Raw genomic sequence first — 17,914 nt, 5'->3', positions numbered from 1 at the left:
GTGTCGCGGATTTCGCGGGACAATGCGGAACAGATTCGCCCGGACTGTCGCCGAGGATGGGAAACGTCGTCTGCTCGCGAGAGGGCGACACCTGTCAACGCGTCGTCCGTTTTATGAACGGTAGACGCTCCTCTAATTGTCTTTTCTTCTTGATGCCTCTGTGTTTCAAAACAGCTGTTCCACCTGTCAACTGAAATGCTCTTACTGCGCATTTTTGCCAGATGATCACAGATGTGTACTGCACGTAGAGCGAGAAAGAGAATGTAAGATAGAACGCGGAAAATTTTCATTTTGTCCATGTTTCTAAGAATAAGAGAGTAGATTTAGGGACGATTTCAAGATAAAATAGAGGGGCAGTTTGCTTACTAATGATTCTAGAATAGAAGGCTTCCATTGCCTTTTTTCGAAACGAATTTTAATCACTCTGACACTTAATTTGTATTCATTAATACATTATTAATCGAACGTGAGTTGCTTAAAATTGACTTTTAATTATTTTCGAAGGAATGAGCAAGATATATATAGCATATATTTTTTAACATCACATTCCATCAAGCTAAAATTATTAGTCTTTATTATAATCTATGAAGAATAATAATTACATTTTGTTTATATATTGTTAATTTTTTATCAATATTATTAATACGATTATTAATTTCTTTTATTTGACACACGGAAAGATTAAATTAGGAAAATGAGATTTATATTGACAAATTATATATATATATATATATACGAATTAGAAATTCTATTGTGGACAACTGTTTAACAGCTCTGAATTAAGAATTAACATTAAATTAATTAAAATTTGCCCAACATAACTCTTAATGGAAAAGTATCATATGATTTTCATGATAGACACGTCAAAATTTATTTTATGTAGATATATTGCCATTTATATACATATATATGCATATATTTGCACACATTTTTCCTCAACTTTAAATAAAGTGAATATATATAATATATATATATATATATATATATATATATATATATATAAGATTTTAAATCTCATAAAGCAATAATTGGTAGACCAAATTCACGTGGCATAATTCTAAAAAATGTTTTCTCGAAGAAAATTATTTTCAAAGACAAACTTATATATTATTTATCTAAAATATAGATTGTCTAGAATTTTGATTTTCCACGATTTTCATTACTTTGCAACAGAGTATATATATCATATCACATTTGCCTTGTAATAAAGCATCGCTGTAAACAGAAAATAATTAATGAATCTCTTTTTCTTATAATTGATACATTGAAACTCTATCATTTCTTTCAACACGCAGTTTTTCTTCCATAATAAATAATAGCCTTTTCTGCGTTAAAATATCTACGTATAGTTGAGGGGACTATCGCCTTGATTGATTATGCGTAGTTGCTGCGAATGGTGCGTCTCGTCCGACAAAGCTAACCTGACCTGACGGATCTCATACGGCGTCGTTGTGTATGCTAGCGTTATTTTGACCCGAAGAGCGAGTCGACAGCTGATAGCGCGTCGTGTACATAACATACGTCGCAGTAGGTGATAGTGCATCGTAACGCTACGACGAACATGAATTTGACACCTAGGAGATCGTACAAAGAGAGACGTACATTCGGTGAGTATTGTCATGTGTGTGAATAATATCGAGGCGATAGCGTTCTATACTTGGAAATAAAATAGGATAGATATGTATGTATAGATACAGAACAAAGGGACTGAATCTTAACCTGATCTGACCTTTCACCTCGTATGCAAAAGGTATTTAAAGGAAAAATTATCATTTTTGCATTACAACATTTTGGTGCAATCTCAAGTCTCCAAGCCCGCGTTAGATGACAGAATCTCGTCGGAGAGAGAGAGAGAGAGAGGGAGAGAGAAAAGCTTTGCTATTTTTATTATATTTTTTTAATCCGATATTATCATGCAAAATGGGCGATAAAATAAATTATTGGAGCGAGAGTATGTATTCGTATTGATTTAAATTGGAAAACACGCCCGGTAATTTACAAACGCGCAATTGCAAGAGAGATAGCACGAGTGCGAAAAAAAAGATGAGAAGACAAAGAAGGAAAAAACGTTGCAACACGTTGCAACGTTGTACGGATTTGCGGTTAAAACCTTTATGTTTCGAGCGATTCTTTGCACATCACTCTGGCACGTCGCATGGTCCATTTCATCTAGCGGAAAGAGAATTGTGTCTTGGATTTATTCTATTTTTATCGTAATTTTCTATTTAATATTGTATTAAATAGAACGAATAGCTATTTTTAGAATTACATTTCGTGTATTTGGTGTATTTCGAAAATGAATTCACTGAATTCAAAGTATAAGAAAAAATATCCTTTTGGTGAGCAACGTGTTTATACAATCGATTATGTCCAACGAGGACTTTACTTAAAAAAAGAAATTTTTAAATCTATTGTAATTTTCGATCTACTATTACATTATATAGGTTATAGGATATAATTTATTCTGTAATGCATACTGTAATATTTTAAGAATGAATGTTTATAAAAAAAATTAATCATATAAATTATTTCTGTGTTAATTTAGAACAGCGATGGGTCAGTGCAGAAGAAATTAGATCTCTGCATCCGAATAAAGTTCCAATCATCGTAGAACGTTACAAAGCAGAAAATCAACTGCCACTTCTGGACAAAAACAAATATCTGGTGCCAGATTTTCTAACTGTGGCAGAATTCTGTAAAATAATCAGGTACATTTATGTGAACATATAAAAAACACGATTCAAGGTTTATGAAAATAAAATATATATCAAATATAATAATTAATTAATATTATATATGTATATATATTTTGTATCTTTTTACAAAGACGTCGGCTGCAGCTGAATCCAACACAAGCAATTTTCTTACTAGTAAATCAGAAAAGTATAGTCAGCGGCAGCATGACCATGGCTGAGCTGTATCAAAATGAAAAAGATCCAGATGGTTTTCTTTACATTGTGTTTGCCAGCCAGGATGTATTTGGTGGCCATTAACCTCAGGCAAGACAACTTTAAATCAAGTGAGTAATAAAGAACAATTTTTAATCTCATTTTTTAGCTTAGAAATAAAAATTAATGAATAAAATTACAGGTAAAAATACAAAATACCTCCTTGGCACTTAAAAATACTTTGATAGATGTTTATGTGAAATTTTGTGGGGATATTAGATCTGCTAGCAACTCTATCTGCTTTTAATTAAATGTGCAGAATCTTTGTGATCAACTGATGGTACCTGCTGGAATAATTAACAGAACAATCATATTTGGAACCTATATATAAAATTATTACGGTGCTTTCTACTTTTGACACATGGATAAATTACATTTGATATATAAGTTAGTATATATAGCATCTGCTCTTAGTTTACTATTAGTAATGACAGTTTCTATTATTAATATTATTAATATTTTAGCAGCAATAGGCTATGGCTATATAAATGATAATAAGCTATAGATAAAGATGTATAATGCGGGTTTCTTTTTTTTTCTTTTTTTTTAATAGATGGAATGAGGAGATTTATGGGAGATTTTTGTTTCTTCCATTTTTTCTCTCGTATGTGTTCATACTTTCGTCTTCGTAAAAACAAATTTGTGATGATAATAAGTTTCAAATATGGTTTTTGTTCAACTTGATTATTCTATTACAAATAATTTATATAGTATACCAGTCTCTCTTAGTTTGTTTATGCCAATTTATGTAAAATTTACATAATTAGGTTCTGTACATAGAGTTTATTGCCATATTACACAAACATTTAAATATGAGATCAAAATCAAAATGGATGTAATACTAGTTGAACAGAACTATTGTTTTTTTTTTAAGATTCCATTAATATTTCTGATTAACATTATTTTATGTACTTTTAACTATATTGAGTTTCTTTGAGACTATTCATGAAAATATCTCTCTACGATAAAATTTTTATTAAGTATTATTTTTATATATATTACACAATACTAAAACATTAACGAAAGTGTTCATGTACATAATATGCAATGTGAAATGTATGATGATATGCGTTTTCTCGTGAAATTCTTGTGAAATTATATTAAGTTTTACACAAGATATATAAAATTGATCTCTATCGAATTGACGATACACAACAAAGGTAGTTAGGTACTATTTTAACTAGGAAATTCTTCAGCGTAATATGTTTTAAGATAATCTGACATAAAGTTCTCTTCTATAGAAACTTGTGCAATAAGCTATTAAAAGCACAAAAATTTATTATTAAGGAATTAAGAAAAAAAAAATATAATCAGAGTGACTGCAAGTATATTTCTGAAACTTTTTAAATTGGATAAAAATAGTTAAATATTTGTACACTGATAAATAGTATCTTTGAGCTTTAATTCTATCTTAATTCTATAACTGATGCTCCGATATAATATGTTCTACGCATCTATTTAATGTAATAGCTACATTGTCTTGTGTAAATATTTACTAATATACTTATGTGTTACACTGTATAATCAGATACAATTTTAAGAATATATTTCTAATAATAGTGAAATTCTTTTCTAATACTGTGGTATAAAATATTGTAGGTTTTATGCGTTTATTTTGTAGGTGATTGGCATGTATCATAATTTTTACATAAGTATTACGCAGCTTTGACATACAGTCATCGTACAATTGAAAATAAGATATTTAACAGAACTCGTTATGTATCCTAATAAGAACACGTTTCAATTGCACTTGCTTATGCTTTCTACGCTTAAAATGAAATAGGTATATATCTGAGCTTTGGAGAGAGAAAAGAGACAAGGAATAAAGTATAGGAAGTGCAATTGAAATAAACATACCTACGATTAAATTAAGGACAGTAGTGATACTAGCAGTAGTCATATTACATTTAATGGTGAAGCTTTCGTAATAAATATACAGAGAGAAAGCTGTATGTACCCAATCTCCCCCACATTGTGCTACATATTTACAATAAACTACTTTTTTTTATATTTCATATCCTTATTTCTTTATTATTTATTATTTATATTTTGAAGAAAAATTATCAGTCGGCCTTTTTTGCAAAATTTATAATTTAAATAAATTTTAAAGAAATAATGCTTGCGCTTAGCACTATACATAAAGTATTATCTTACTGTTTATTTTTTGAATAAATTTCATTATTTTTAAAGACTAATATCTCTCTGTCTATTTATAATCTAAGTATATCTTTCTATGTTTATATTTACTTAAATCTCTCAATTACAGATTGGTACGAAATCAACTAATTATGCTTTTCATCAAAATTTTATTCTGAAATCAAGCAAAAGAAATAGAAAATTCCACACACATCTCAACACATATCTAAAAAAAAAAATTTAACATAATTTCTCAAAATTTTATTGAATTACATTTACATTAATCAACTGAATATCATATATTACACTTATATAGATTTAATGCAACATATTTTAACAAATTTTCGACATGTTATTAGGTAAGTTATCGCACGAAAGAGAAGCGAATCTTTATGGATGCGGTTCTCTCGACTTAAATTTCGCACCTTGGAGTGACGTATCAACATGGCTGCCGATAGTTGGCGCCGCATCCTACTGGCGGCGCTGCACGTCTACAGCATTCAGGAAGCCGTCGTCGATCTACTCTTGCCATCGCCGCGACACGTATTCGATGACGCAGCGGGGGACGTGAGATGTCAGGTACGTGCAGGAAGGTGAGAGCGGCAGGAGGTGGGGCCGGGCGGAGTAGGGGGACAGGCGACGGTGAAAAGGTAAAGGTTAGAGGAGGTTATGAACTCTAACCCGCGGATGTGCGCGCAACGAAGACTGGTAGCTCGCTATGAAACGGTTCTGATGACGCACGAACGGATCAGTCGTCGTCGCTGCTGACCGCGTAGGTGAGTCCCCTGGATCCTCCTTTTCCGAGATTCGTCCTCGTAGGCAGGAGCGCGGTCGACGCGTTCGCGATTCGCGTCCGCATTCGTGTGTACGCCTCGTCGAAGACGATCTCGACGGACGGAAGAGTCGCGTTGCACTTATATATGCGCTTAATAATAAGGTCGGGCGTCGACTTCGACGAGAATGTGAATGCGAGAGCTCGCGACACGGTTCTGTTTCCTCTTTTTTTTATTATTTTTTTTTTTTTATCTATTGTCCCTCTTCGTCGAGGACCGAATCGCGCGGACGCCACGGATTCCGATGTGAGCGGGGAGGAGAGAATTTAGTGCGGCGGTAGTCGGGTCCGGGAGCGCTTCGCTCTTGTGTCCGCTTCAATGGTGTCAACGCGAAATCGCAGGCCTCGTCCGCCTCTTCGTTACGCGTCGAGTTATTTCGGACGGGCGTTTTGAGTGTCTGTGTCGTCGGAGATGCTGCGTTTCCCCGGGATTGAACAAGGGTACGAGGTGACACGAGCGAATTTTTATTTTGTGCGGGATCTCAGGTGAATTCAATCGCGCGAATTCAGATTCTTGTGAAAGTCTCTCTCTCTCAGGCGTTTTACGCTCTGACGTAACGCTTTCGTCTACAGGATGCTCCACCTTAATAGCGATAAATAGCGTTGTACTCTCTGAAAATGCAATCGTAGAGACCGATAGTTCCTTATAGACCGGAAACTCGAGGGAAGCCTTAATTATCGCGAAGAATTCTTTCTCAAACAGGAAGACGTAAATGGAAGACGTAAATATCTTAATCTTGTGCAACTGACATTTTTTATTATTCATATATACATGGTCAGAAGTTTGAAAAATATTTATTCCACGTTGAAATATACATATTCAAAAGTTGGGCAATAATTTTGACTCGTCACGTGTGCAAGGAGGAAACAGACTAGACATTTTGATAACGTAATCGTTAATTAAGGAGAGGACAAAGCCTATTCGGAGTCATCCACGTGTCTCTGCGTGCGCAATTTTATTTTTGGATGCCCCTTTTGCATGTGCAATTTTATCTATCATCTCCCTCTCTCTTTCTCTTTCTCTCTTTCGCTTTTCGGAAAGAATTACATCCCATTCGACCCCGATGCACTGTCGGGCGGGACGAAGATAAATCCGTGCCAATGCGCGCGATCACGGTAGGTAGGCAAGTAGATGGGTAGAGAGGAGGTAACCTTCGGACCCACGAACGACCTTTACCTGCCGGGGACCGTATACTATTGTACAAACATAATCACTCGCCGACGATTATTTTCGTTGTATAGCGATTCCGAGAATCTTCTAGGTTGCTTGAAATTGCTTGAAATTATCTGAAATGACCAGTCGCGATTCGCAATCCTTTAGCTCAAGGAAAATCGATCTCGTTTACGACGTTTAGAAAAACTTAGATTCGGAGCAACGAATTGTAAAAAGAAAGAAGCACAGAAAACGTGACAGACTGTCAATCGTGATTCGACATTTCGTGAAATAAATTTTCCTCTATATACTTGAAATTTAATTATCGTATATTTTTCGTATAAAATATCAGAGAGTAATCTTTGTTTATTTCAGTTGCCGCGGAAGAAGAATAGATTATATCTACAGAGACAGAATCAATTAACGCTATCGGTTGACACGATACGAATGACCTCAAAATTCCCGGCAAAGATTGCGACAAAGCTCTTCAGACCTGCTGCGATATTAAAACACGCGTTCGTCGAATATATCTGTAATCTACTTATTGATAAGAGTATAAACAAGCGCGAGAATATACAATTTCACCATCTTTTAACAATCGATTGTATGCGTGCACAAAACAATGCGAAGGATACATAAACGCATAGAAAAATCCTTGAACAAACTCGTCGCGCACAAAAAAAAGAAACAAGGTAACCGATCGCTTACGTTTGCAAGGAAGAAAACATGAATACGTATACTTATATGTACGATAATTTAGAAAACAAAAGAACGGAAATCCCTCTGTTTCCTTCTCTTTTACAGAAGCGCGCACAAAGAAATACTTGACATTTGCAATTATTTCGATGTAAGATAACCAGAGTTAAGGCTGGATTATAGAGGCCGTAAACTTTTTCCGTAACCGTAAATTTAAGGATTCAACCAATCGCGTTGCTTGATTCGGCAACGTGATTGGTTGAATCCTTAAATTTACGGTTACGGAAAAAATTTACGGCCTCTATAATCCAGCCTTTAAGCTCTCTCTTTTTCTGTCGAGTTTTATTATTAAATAATACAAATTATTTTGTAAAATTAAAGTATTATATTTGATTGTCCGCGGCGCGAAAACGTGACGCGTTCAACGTAATCCGAAATATTGCGGTATCGCACAAAGACTGCGCGAAGTCGTAAACGACGCGTTATTAATCCGCGTTCGACCTATTCTCAGTTAGTCGCGGCGACCTCGACAGCGTCGGACAATAAGTCATCGCGCGTGTTACATGACATAACGTTCACCAGAGAAAAAGCAACACTATCCGGACGGTAAGTCCGTTCGCTCGGCATAACAAAAGCTGCGGCCGAAAACCTTTTTTTCTTTTGCAATGCGATTGCAGTAGCTGCACTAGGTTTTCCGCAAACGTGATATGTTCTTCAGGGGGGTTCTTGTTACCTTTTTTATCTACTAAATCACTTGTTATTTTATTTCGTGTATATATATTTGCTATATTTACTTTTTATTATGATTTCTTTATTAAACTTTGCTCTTCTCTTGACATTTCGCACATTTTCTCCTCCCACGTAATTCTGATTTAAAGTTCTATACATTCTCTATTCTGTATCTCTTTCTCGAATTTAGTATGTAACTTTTTAGACTGACCATCGGATATTTGTCCTTTAACCTTTTGTAAATTCCCCTGTAGGTCACGTTTGACGTCAGTGACTGACGATACATGAAAGAAATGTAGCCTATCCAAAACGAAAAACAATTCGTATAACACCCGTCAAAATTGTACAAAACATTGTTTTATCTATATATTTGAAAAATCTCCTTAAATTACCTACGACACGAAGGACATAATTTCCATCTACATTTCAGAACGATCATATTTTTCGGGAGAGACGAGAGAGAAGAAGGTGAGAGGGGAAGGGGTCGTGCGATCGATCGCAGGGGTGTTACGTGACATAACTTGGCGCGCTCGGTCTCTCAGGTATAGAGAGAGAGAGAGAGAGAGAGAGAGAGAGAGAGAGAGAGGAAAGAGCCAGGCAAGAGGCGGGAATGCACCTGGCCGGCGTTTACATTATACATACGTCCCGGCCCGGTACACACAAGAGAGTGACCTGCCAACCTGCGTGCGAGCTATAGAGAACAGCTTGCCCGCTCGTCCGCCCGCCCGTCTAACCGACCGACCGACCGGCTGCGTTCACCTGTGTGCAAGGTTGCTGCGAGAGAAGTGCGGTGGTGGTGCACGGTTCTTGGCGTGAAAACCACGAGAGCGAGAACCACGCTTCGGCATGTGAACGCGTCCGTCGTTTATAACATACGTATCCTCGCGTATCTTCGATTCGACCCGTATAAAAGCGAAATCTATATATTTTAAAGAGGATCGGAAGATCTACGCAGGGACCCCGAGATCCCGAGCCGACCCACAACAGGTAGCTTACTGTGCATTCCGTCCTCGAACTTTGCGCGCAAGCGCCGTGTTCTCGGAGTAATTCTGGCTCTCGCTCGACTCTCTGGCGGAATCGAAAGTGACTCTCGATATGGGAGTGTTTTTTTTTATTTTTAATCGTGATAGAAAAATAAGCGACAAGATGTATTGTTTAATCCTGTGCCACTTCGCATCTTCGCGAGTTCCGAGTGTTAAATGTCCGAGCCATTCGGACGTGTGTGCGTGCTACGTTAATAGCATTTAGAAATGGTATTTAGCATTGTTTAAATCGAGATCTCAAACGGATGATAAAATAATCTTTCGATTCTCCCAACATTGTACGGAGCAAGTTTCGAGTTTCGAGTTTAACTTTAAACGCGATATGCGAATATCGCAGGGCTTTAAAGCGCGAACGTGGTTTTTCTTCAAGAGAGGCGGCCGCACTTTCATTTCGCGATGACCTTTCGCGCGTTTGACAGTTGCCCATTTTTACGTGTTATCGCATGCGAATCAGGTTTTTCCCCGTTTTTTTAATTTCTCTCTTCCGCATCGGACCGTGCGTGTATTATCGCGATTTATCAAGATTTACTCGCGCGTGCGACGTACAGTAAGTTTGCTCTTATAACAGCGCACCGCTGTTCAGAATTCAGATCGAATGGATACTTTAGATTTTAGATATAAAAACGAAGACTGATCTTGCATCGTGAAATTTTCGAAAGGCCAGACGAGAATCGACCTCGACAACTATTGTGACACTTGTGTAACAAGTGTATGATGATGTTCCGATAATAACAGCACAATGTTTTTTTTCTCGAAGCATCGAATCAATCTAAGAACCGATAAGAATCGCTTATATGTATATTTCAAGTTATCTCACGTTTTAACGATGAGCCAGCGTAAGCTTGAAAATGCTGAAATATTAAAAAACTTGTAAAACAAGTCGATAAAGAAAACAAATTATATAATACATAATTTCTCTTGATACAAAATTATAATATTTACAACACTTATATGAGATATACAAGATTAGATATACATATGAGAGATTCGGTCTAAAATTACATTAAATATTAAAGAGAGAGTGCATAGATTAGAGAAGAAGGTATTTGTATGTTGCAATTAACCATTCGTATAAAGTGGAATATGTGTAAAATATTCTGTCCGAGATTCAAAATCTAAAATAGTGAAACGATGACTTTCGAGATCGGTTTTCGTCTTAGGAGACGTATGGACTATGGACCGCTCTCTATGACAGACTAGTCTGCAGAGTGCAACGGTGCAACGTAGCGCGACGTAGTCGGACATCGGCATGCACCTACGTAGCTAACCGCGTAGCAACCTACGAAGAACTCGGGACCATCTCTTTCACCTCTCAAAACGCGCTATAGGAGGGTGGGCAGCGAGACGGAGAGATAGAGAGAGGGAGAGGAACGAGAAGGTTTCTCCCCGAGCAGGTGGGGACGGGCCGGCAAATGCTCCAGTTTACATTTTTATCTCGCGCCCCTGCACTTAGTTCCTCAAACACTTTGAATCGCGCAATCGTCTCTATTTTTCTCTCCTCTTTTTCTCTCCTCTTTTTCTCTCGCCGGGATAAAATCGTGAAATCTTGAGAACGATGAGGGATCGGTGTTGAATTGTCACAGAACAGTGCACTTCTCTGTAAACAACAATGATGACACTCGATACAAAATTATTGTATCTAATTTTTTATCAAGTTTGTTTAGACATCTATTTTGATTTTTGATAGTGAATGATAAAGAGTTTTTATGTAACATATACATATTTTGCAAAGACAAATTAGAAACAATTTTAGTCGCTTTTTTATTTTATTAAATATTTATATCGAAATAAATTTAATTGTTATATACCATATATATGTATATATATATATTTTTTTTCCAACAATGTATATATGTATATGTCACATGTATATCTCGTTTATTTTTATTCGTTGTCATTATTTCGATATCTCTTTTAATATTTATATTTCATTTATACTTCTCAACATTTATTTTTCTACGTATTATCTTGTATGTATTTTATCGTACATTTATGTCTTATTTTTAAATTATATTCTAGCAGAATTATCATTTAAATGAAACTGTGTGAGACTTTTATTACAAAGATTTTATCACGAATTATTGACCTCTCTTTCACGGTTTTAAATCTTCAATTTTTTATTCAATGCATCTGTAAAATGTTCAAGAGGCGTGTTCAAACCGACAATTTGAGGATTGCAATATCCGGCTGAAAATCGTTAATGCTTATTTAACACGCATTAAAAGAAAATCCATTTGTTTACGCTTTCGGTTTGTAATAATGCTCTCTCAGCGTTTTAACGAAACGGTAACGCGCATATTATGAGATAGGCGTGGAAATTTTTTGCACCTGAGATATAATACCCGCATCTAACGGAGGCGTCCATCCGTTTTACAGAGAGAAATGGACAGAGACCATAGAGAACAACGCAATCATGATAATCTGAATGAGGAGTCAGATTGCAAAGTTGGAATGGATTTCCGCAATCTCTCTCATCAGCACGATCGTATGTCGGACATCGAGACTGAGGTTCATTGTTTGTCATAATTTTATCTTTAGTAATTTATTTTTAAGGAACCAGTAATTAGGAAATTATTAATTATTATTTTTTTTATTTAAAATTTAATACAGAATATACACGTAGATACTGATTTTAAAATGTTTATTCTGTTACAGAGAGACATGGAAATCGATCCGGCTATTGATCGCGCCGACAACTTACACGACGACAAGTCCGAGAAATTAGGAAGAAATTTTCATAATATAGGGCATCACCCAGCTATGGTGAGAATTTAGAACATTTTTTAAATTACACTAACACAGAGCTAACAATTTTTTTCTGTGGAAATTGCGTATTTCTTAAATGATTTTTACGTTTATCTTTACAGAGGGATGTAGATAGGGATCAAAATAATCACGTTGACAATATGCACGACGATAAAATGGACCACAAGATAGGAAGAGATTTCCGCAATCTAGGTCATCATGCTGGAATGGTTCATTTGCATCCTGGCATGGAGCATTTGAGTAACGATGTACGTATCGATGTCGAGGTAAATATTTATCATTACCCTGCGTTAATTTGTTTTAAATGTTATTTTCATTTACTTCAACGTTTTCTTATAGGTGAAATTAGCGAGAGATGTTCGTGGATCGTTAGGTTTAGGACTATCCTTAGAACTCTGTGTAGTTTGTGGAGATAGAGCTAGTGGCAGGCACTACGGAGCGATTAGCTGCGAAGGTTGCAAGGGTTTTTTTAAACGCAGTATCCGCAAGCAACTGGGCTACCAGTGCAGAGGAAGCAAGAGTTGTGAAGTTACCAAACACCACAGAAATCGTTGTCAGTATTGTAGGCTTCAAAAGTGCTTGGCTATGGGCATGAGAAGCGACTGTAAGTAAAATTGAGCTTATTTTCTGAAATATATTGTAGGAGATAATTAACAAATGATTTTGTCATGTTGCAGCTGTCCAACATGAGAGGAAACCCGTGTTGGGTGAACCGGCTGCGACAAAAGTAGGTAACCGCAGCACCAGAGTAAAACCAGAACCGCAACAACCCGCACCCGAGGTACCCCCAGCTTGGGAACAACCCGAGAGTCCTAGTATGGAAGATCAAAGTAGCGACAGCGATCTCAGTGATGCTTTGACTTTAGCTCGCGACCGTTTACTCATCTCCCATGCATTGGATAGTATGGTTAAACTCATTGGTGACGTAAGTCGCGCAATTGTTCTTGAACTTATATGTCTTAGTATTATTTTTCTATATGAAGAGAGTTTAATATACTGCAATATTTACTTACAGACCGTTAATGGTTCGAGCGAACCGGAAGAAGAATGGACTGGTCAATTAATTTCCGAGCGGAATACATTATTCGAATTGAGGGCGCCTAGCCCGGCACCCGTATATTTATCTATTCATTACATATGCGAAAGCGCGGCTAGGTTACTATTTTTGTCTGTACATTGGGCGCGAGGAATTCCAGCATTCCAAGCTTTGCCGTAAGTGTAATATATATATATATGTGTGTGTGTTTGTGTGTATGTATGCGTGTGTATAAGAGAATAATATATATTTATCTTAATCATATACCTCGACCATTATCTAAAATAAATTTGTTTTTTGTGATTTAGATCTGAAATTCAAACTACTTTAGTGCGAAGTTCCTGGGGACAATTATTTACACTAGGTCTAGCACAATGCGCATACACGCTTTCTCTTCCTAGTATTCTGACGTCGATAATTAATCATTTGCAAACTAGTATCGCACAAGAGAAGGTCACAGCTAGCAAAGTAAAATGTGTTACGGAACATATATGTAGATTACAGGATTGTGTAAGTTCACTGCACAAGTTGCAAGTGGATTCCGTTGAATACGCTTATCTTAAAGCTTTAACACTTTTTAGCGCTGGTAAGTAAATTTAGATTAAACAAACGGTAAAGATTATCTACTTACATATATATTTAAATAAAGAATATTTTATTATCTCTTTTAGATAATATCTTAGCAGGTATGTGGCGTAAAAAGGTTGAGGTTCTGCAAGAAGCGGCGTGGACGGAATTGCAACAACGCGCGGGCTCGGATAGATTACCTCGTCTTCTCTTGAGGTTAGCGCCTCTCCGATCGATTAATCCTAGAGTTTTGGAGGACCTTTTTTTCTCAGGTCTCATTGGTCGAGTAAGTGTAGCTAGCGTTGTGCCTTACATCCTTACCATGCAAGATTATAAAGCCGAGTCGGAAAGTCACGCAGGGTGACAAATACTGTCAGTGCAATGTAAGTCGTGACCTAAAATAGTGATGTACACATAAAATGTTGAATGCCTTGAACATTTTCATACAACGAGACAAGAAAGTCATGTGCAAAAGACATGGAGGAGTCAAAATAATTTTTTCTTCTTTTTTTTTTAATGTCTCTGCACAAAGATATAATAATATGACTATTAAACATGCGCATAAGGTCAAATTGATTATAGATATATATGAATTATTATACTACGATATAACGTAACGATATAATTATACATATATATCTACATTTAGATAGATATATGTACATCTATGTTTAAATTATAGATATTTACTGTTAGTTATCTGCAAGATATCTAATTATTTAACAATAATAATTAGATATCCCAATAAATCCTTTATATTTATTATATAAATGAACGTTATGCAAAACTTTCCTAAAAGAATATAGGTATAATAGCTTGACACTATGTTGAGTTGATTTTAAAAAGAAAAATTTTATTTGTATACTCTTCTAGAATATACAATTACAATTTCAAGCGAGAGCTTAAATAACATGCTTGTTAAAATGAGCAATCTCTGTGAAGTGATAATCAGGGAATATTGACTTTTATAATATTTATACATATATACAGTTAAATGAAAATACAACAATGCTTTTTGTTGCATTTTGAAGTATTTATGTATACAAAATGTATTTTCTTAAAAATGAGCTTCTCTAGCTGATCTCTATATGTAGAAGCCTTAGTATCTAATATAAAATATAATTTTACAAATTTTTTTTTATATCGGCATATTACTTACACAAAACTTGAAACACAATAATGATACGTTTATTATGTCATTATTAATAGTCGAAAAATAGTTCATTTCAAAACTGTTTAATCTATTAATTGTATATAAAGAAAGAATTTTTTGTTTTAAAATAACTGACGACATATGTGATACAAAAAGTAAAAAAATTGTCACTATTACTTGTTTACGCTTCTTAGCAAAACACATAATTCAGAATTTTTATAATAAAAGAAATATTTTGATATATTTTTGTTTCTAAATTGAAGTAGAAGGCTCTAGTGTTAAATATTACAAGCAAAGGATAGTGGGTTAATTAAAATACGCCTAGCGTAGTAACAATGCGCAAATTATTCTTGTTAAAATATTGGTTATTTTGAAGTGTACGTATTGGTTCTTTTTGCTTCTAATATACAAATTAAAGTCTTTATGTGCACTGATTATCTATTACTTGTTCAAAATAGACAATAAAACTATATTTTTTTTAAGAGAGAAGCTTGGATACTTAATATAGTTGAGGTAAATATAACAATTGTACATGAGTTACTTAATTAAATGTAAATTTCATATTGTTAATTGTCATTATACATATATCTTAATAAGTGTAAGAATAGTAACTATATATGTACAGGATATTCCAGAATTCTTCTATTAAAGGCATCAATTAGGAGTAGATTTTAAATCCTTAAAGATTTTTTTATCTTCAAAGAGCTTTAAAAATCTGCCATAAAATAATCACAGGAAATCTGGAACATCCAGTATATACTTTGAACATATTTAATGGTTCTGGAAACGTAAGATAATGCTAGTATTTTTAAGTTATATGTTTAATACTTTCATCAATTAACTTCTAATTAATTAAAATTATATTGGCAGCTTTATATTTTTTTATAAATTTTCCAAAATTATTTTTAAGAAATTTTAAAATATAAAAATATTTTTGAAAGTTTTGAAAAACACCATTATTTTCCTTTTTGTTTTTATAATAAATGTAATTAAATAATTAAATTTCTTTTGTGAGAGAAAACATATTAAATTATAATTGTAATATTAAATGATGATCAAAAGCATAATTTGCCAAATAAGTTTCCAGCCATAATGTGAATATTGTAGGCTGATATAAGAATTAGACAATATTAAAATGGCATAATGAGGGAGATTAGAATTATTTAAAATGATACTATACTTCTCTCTCACAATATTGATAATTATATATATTGTTATGGTGATTAATAAACATCATGCTTAATAACAATCAAATGTAATTCGATGTTTGACATATTTGCTGCTGAGAGATCAATGTTTTTATCGTTAATATCCCGAATATGATTTTAGTTAATTAAATATTAAGTAGTTTAAATATTCATATATTTAAAGCAGTTTAAACGACTTGGATTTGCTCCGAAATTTAAGTGCTTTTTGCATTCAATGTTATTTTACGTTTAAAATATATGTATTATTTGTAAACGAATAGGTATTGTTGTGGAGACTCATACTGCAATAGCATTTAAATTTCGGATCTATATCCTTAATGGACAATATAACGAAATATTTCGAGGATATGTTACAAAGAAAGTTGTACATACATATAAGAATGTGCCTACATAAGAAAAATATTTATATGGACGTTAATTTTGTAATTATTGTTACATAAGATACGAAATATAGTTGAAAGATCAAAGATATCTGAAAATTTGTTACAACGCAATTTCGCTACATGGAGAGAAAGAAAATATGTACATACTTATACACACACACACACACAGACATATATATTTAAATTTATCGCGAAATATATAACATATTTACGATAAAAAATAAATATTATTAGAAAATAAATAAATTAGGTTATAGATACGTAGTTTTCGTATCTATTCCTTCATCCTAATTTTTTTATTTAAAATGTACTGTAATATATATTCTATTTAACATTGAACAAGAGTTCTTCCATGTTGCTATAATATAAAAAAAGATAATAAAAGAAGATTTTCAACCATATATTTTAATATTTAAACTATATTTCTATCTTTCTGTTTATTTTTCAATTTTAATTCATATCTTTTTTTCTGTAAAATAGAAATTGAAACACTAATATATTATATTTCTACATTTTTATTGAAATAAGAATCAAATCTTTAATGATCAGAATTGACATAATGATAAATATCAGTATATAATGAATCGACTTATATCGCAAATAACTAACAGTAAAATCACAAAAGATATATATAGTATTTGATGGTTTGTTTATAACAAGTACTTTTTTCAGGTACATTATCCTTATTAAACGTACTAATTTCAGGAAATTTTAATTCAAGATTATCAGAGTTATCGAGTCATTTATGAAATTAAGAAGTATGAAGAAGAGAAAATAACATCAGATCTTTATTAAGGAGAACCTACATCTTCAAGAAAACGATGAAGATAATTAAAATCGCGAAGAACGAAATCGACCCTCGTCGATGAAAGGATTTATCGAGTAAGGGGCCCCGTTGGTGCGAGGCGCCATGTATTAATTCGGCCCTGAGATCAGCCCTGCACAATGAGTCATAGCGCGAGACCAAGAAGATTTTCAATCATATATATTTCAAAGACATATTTAACTATATTTCTATCTTTTTGTTTATTTTTCAATTTTAATTAATATATTTTTTTGTAAAATACCATAGAAATTGAAACACTAATATATTGTATTTCTACATTTTTATTGAAATAAGTATCAAATCTTTAATATCGCAATCTTTAATGATCAGAATTGACATAACGATAAATATCAGTGTATAATAGTATTTGATGGTTTATTTGTAACAAGTGCTTTTTTTCAGGTATTTTATCCTTATTAAATTTCGTACTATATAATT

The 17,914-nt window shown here is 33.9% G+C and overlaps 2 protein-coding genes across 12 annotated transcripts; both read left to right on the top strand.

Annotated features, from left to right (window-relative positions):
• The first annotated feature begins 14 nt into the window (after nt 1-14).
• Nucleotides 15-3,021, top strand: LOC145937762 (microtubule-associated protein 1 light chain 3 alpha). Its single transcript, XM_083041105.1, has 4 exons — nt 15-263; nt 1,385-1,607; nt 2,546-2,708; nt 2,828-3,021. Exons 2-4 carry the CDS (start codon nt 1,562-1,564, stop codon nt 2,991-2,993), a joined length of 375 nt encoding a protein of 124 aa, XP_082897231.1. The 5' UTR covers nt 15-263; nt 1,385-1,561; the 3' UTR covers nt 2,994-3,021.
• LOC145937757 (orphan steroid hormone receptor 2-like) lies at nt 2,881-17,695 on the top strand. Of its 11 annotated transcripts, none has more exons than XM_083041085.1 (10): nt 2,881-3,019; nt 5,444-5,663; nt 11,914-12,045; nt 12,193-12,300; nt 12,405-12,569; nt 12,643-12,907; nt 12,981-13,228; nt 13,319-13,515; nt 13,648-13,925; nt 14,011-16,738. In XM_083041085.1, exons 2-10 carry the CDS (start codon nt 5,529-5,531, stop codon nt 14,268-14,270), a joined length of 1,788 nt encoding a protein of 595 aa, XP_082897211.1. In that variant the 5' UTR covers nt 2,881-3,019; nt 5,444-5,528; the 3' UTR covers nt 14,271-16,738. The 11 variants fall into 11 exon arrangements, with proteins under 11 accessions (XP_082897211.1, XP_082897214.1, XP_082897212.1 ...); XM_083041088.1 differs by lacking the exon at nt 2,881-3,019 and adding an exon at nt 3,092-3,335 and having other exon boundaries at nt 13,035-13,228; XM_083041086.1 differs by lacking the exon at nt 2,881-3,019 and adding an exon at nt 17,356-17,695 and having other exon boundaries at nt 14,011-14,289.
• The last annotated feature ends 219 nt before the right edge of the window (nt 17,696-17,914 follow it).

The sequence above is a fragment of the Prenolepis imparis genome, unplaced genomic scaffold (assembly GCF_030444845.1).
Source record: "Prenolepis imparis isolate NDT839.2.m4 unplaced genomic scaffold, iyPreImpa1.0 SCAF_6, whole genome shotgun sequence".
Lineage (NCBI taxonomy): Eukaryota > Metazoa > Arthropoda > Insecta > Hymenoptera > Formicidae > Prenolepis > Prenolepis imparis.
Note: the sequence above shows the minus strand (reverse complement) of the source record. Positions and strands in the feature narration are given on the sequence as shown.

Bases quoted from the DNA above. Each gene is read 5' to 3' on its own strand.
- LOC145937762 (XM_083041105.1), top strand. From the start codon at position 1,562: ATGAATTTGACACCTAGGAGATCGTACAAAGAGAGACGTACATTCG. The intron at 1,608-2,545 runs GTGAGTATTGTC...GTGTTAATTTAG, and splicing joins CAAAGAGAGACGTACATTCG to AACAGCGATGGGTCAGTGCA. The intron at 2,709-2,827 runs GTACATTTATGT...CTTTTTACAAAG, and splicing joins GAATTCTGTAAAATAATCAG to ACGTCGGCTGCAGCTGAATC.
- LOC145937757 (XM_083041086.1), top strand. From the start codon at position 5,529: ATGGCTGCCGATAGTTGGCGCCGCATCCTACTGGCGGCGCTGCACGTC. The intron at 13,229-13,318 runs GTAAGTCGCGCA...ATTTACTTACAG, and splicing joins TGGTTAAACTCATTGGTGAC to ACCGTTAATGGTTCGAGCGA. The intron at 13,516-13,647 runs GTAAGTGTAATA...TTTGTGATTTAG, and splicing joins CCAGCATTCCAAGCTTTGCC to ATCTGAAATTCAAACTACTT.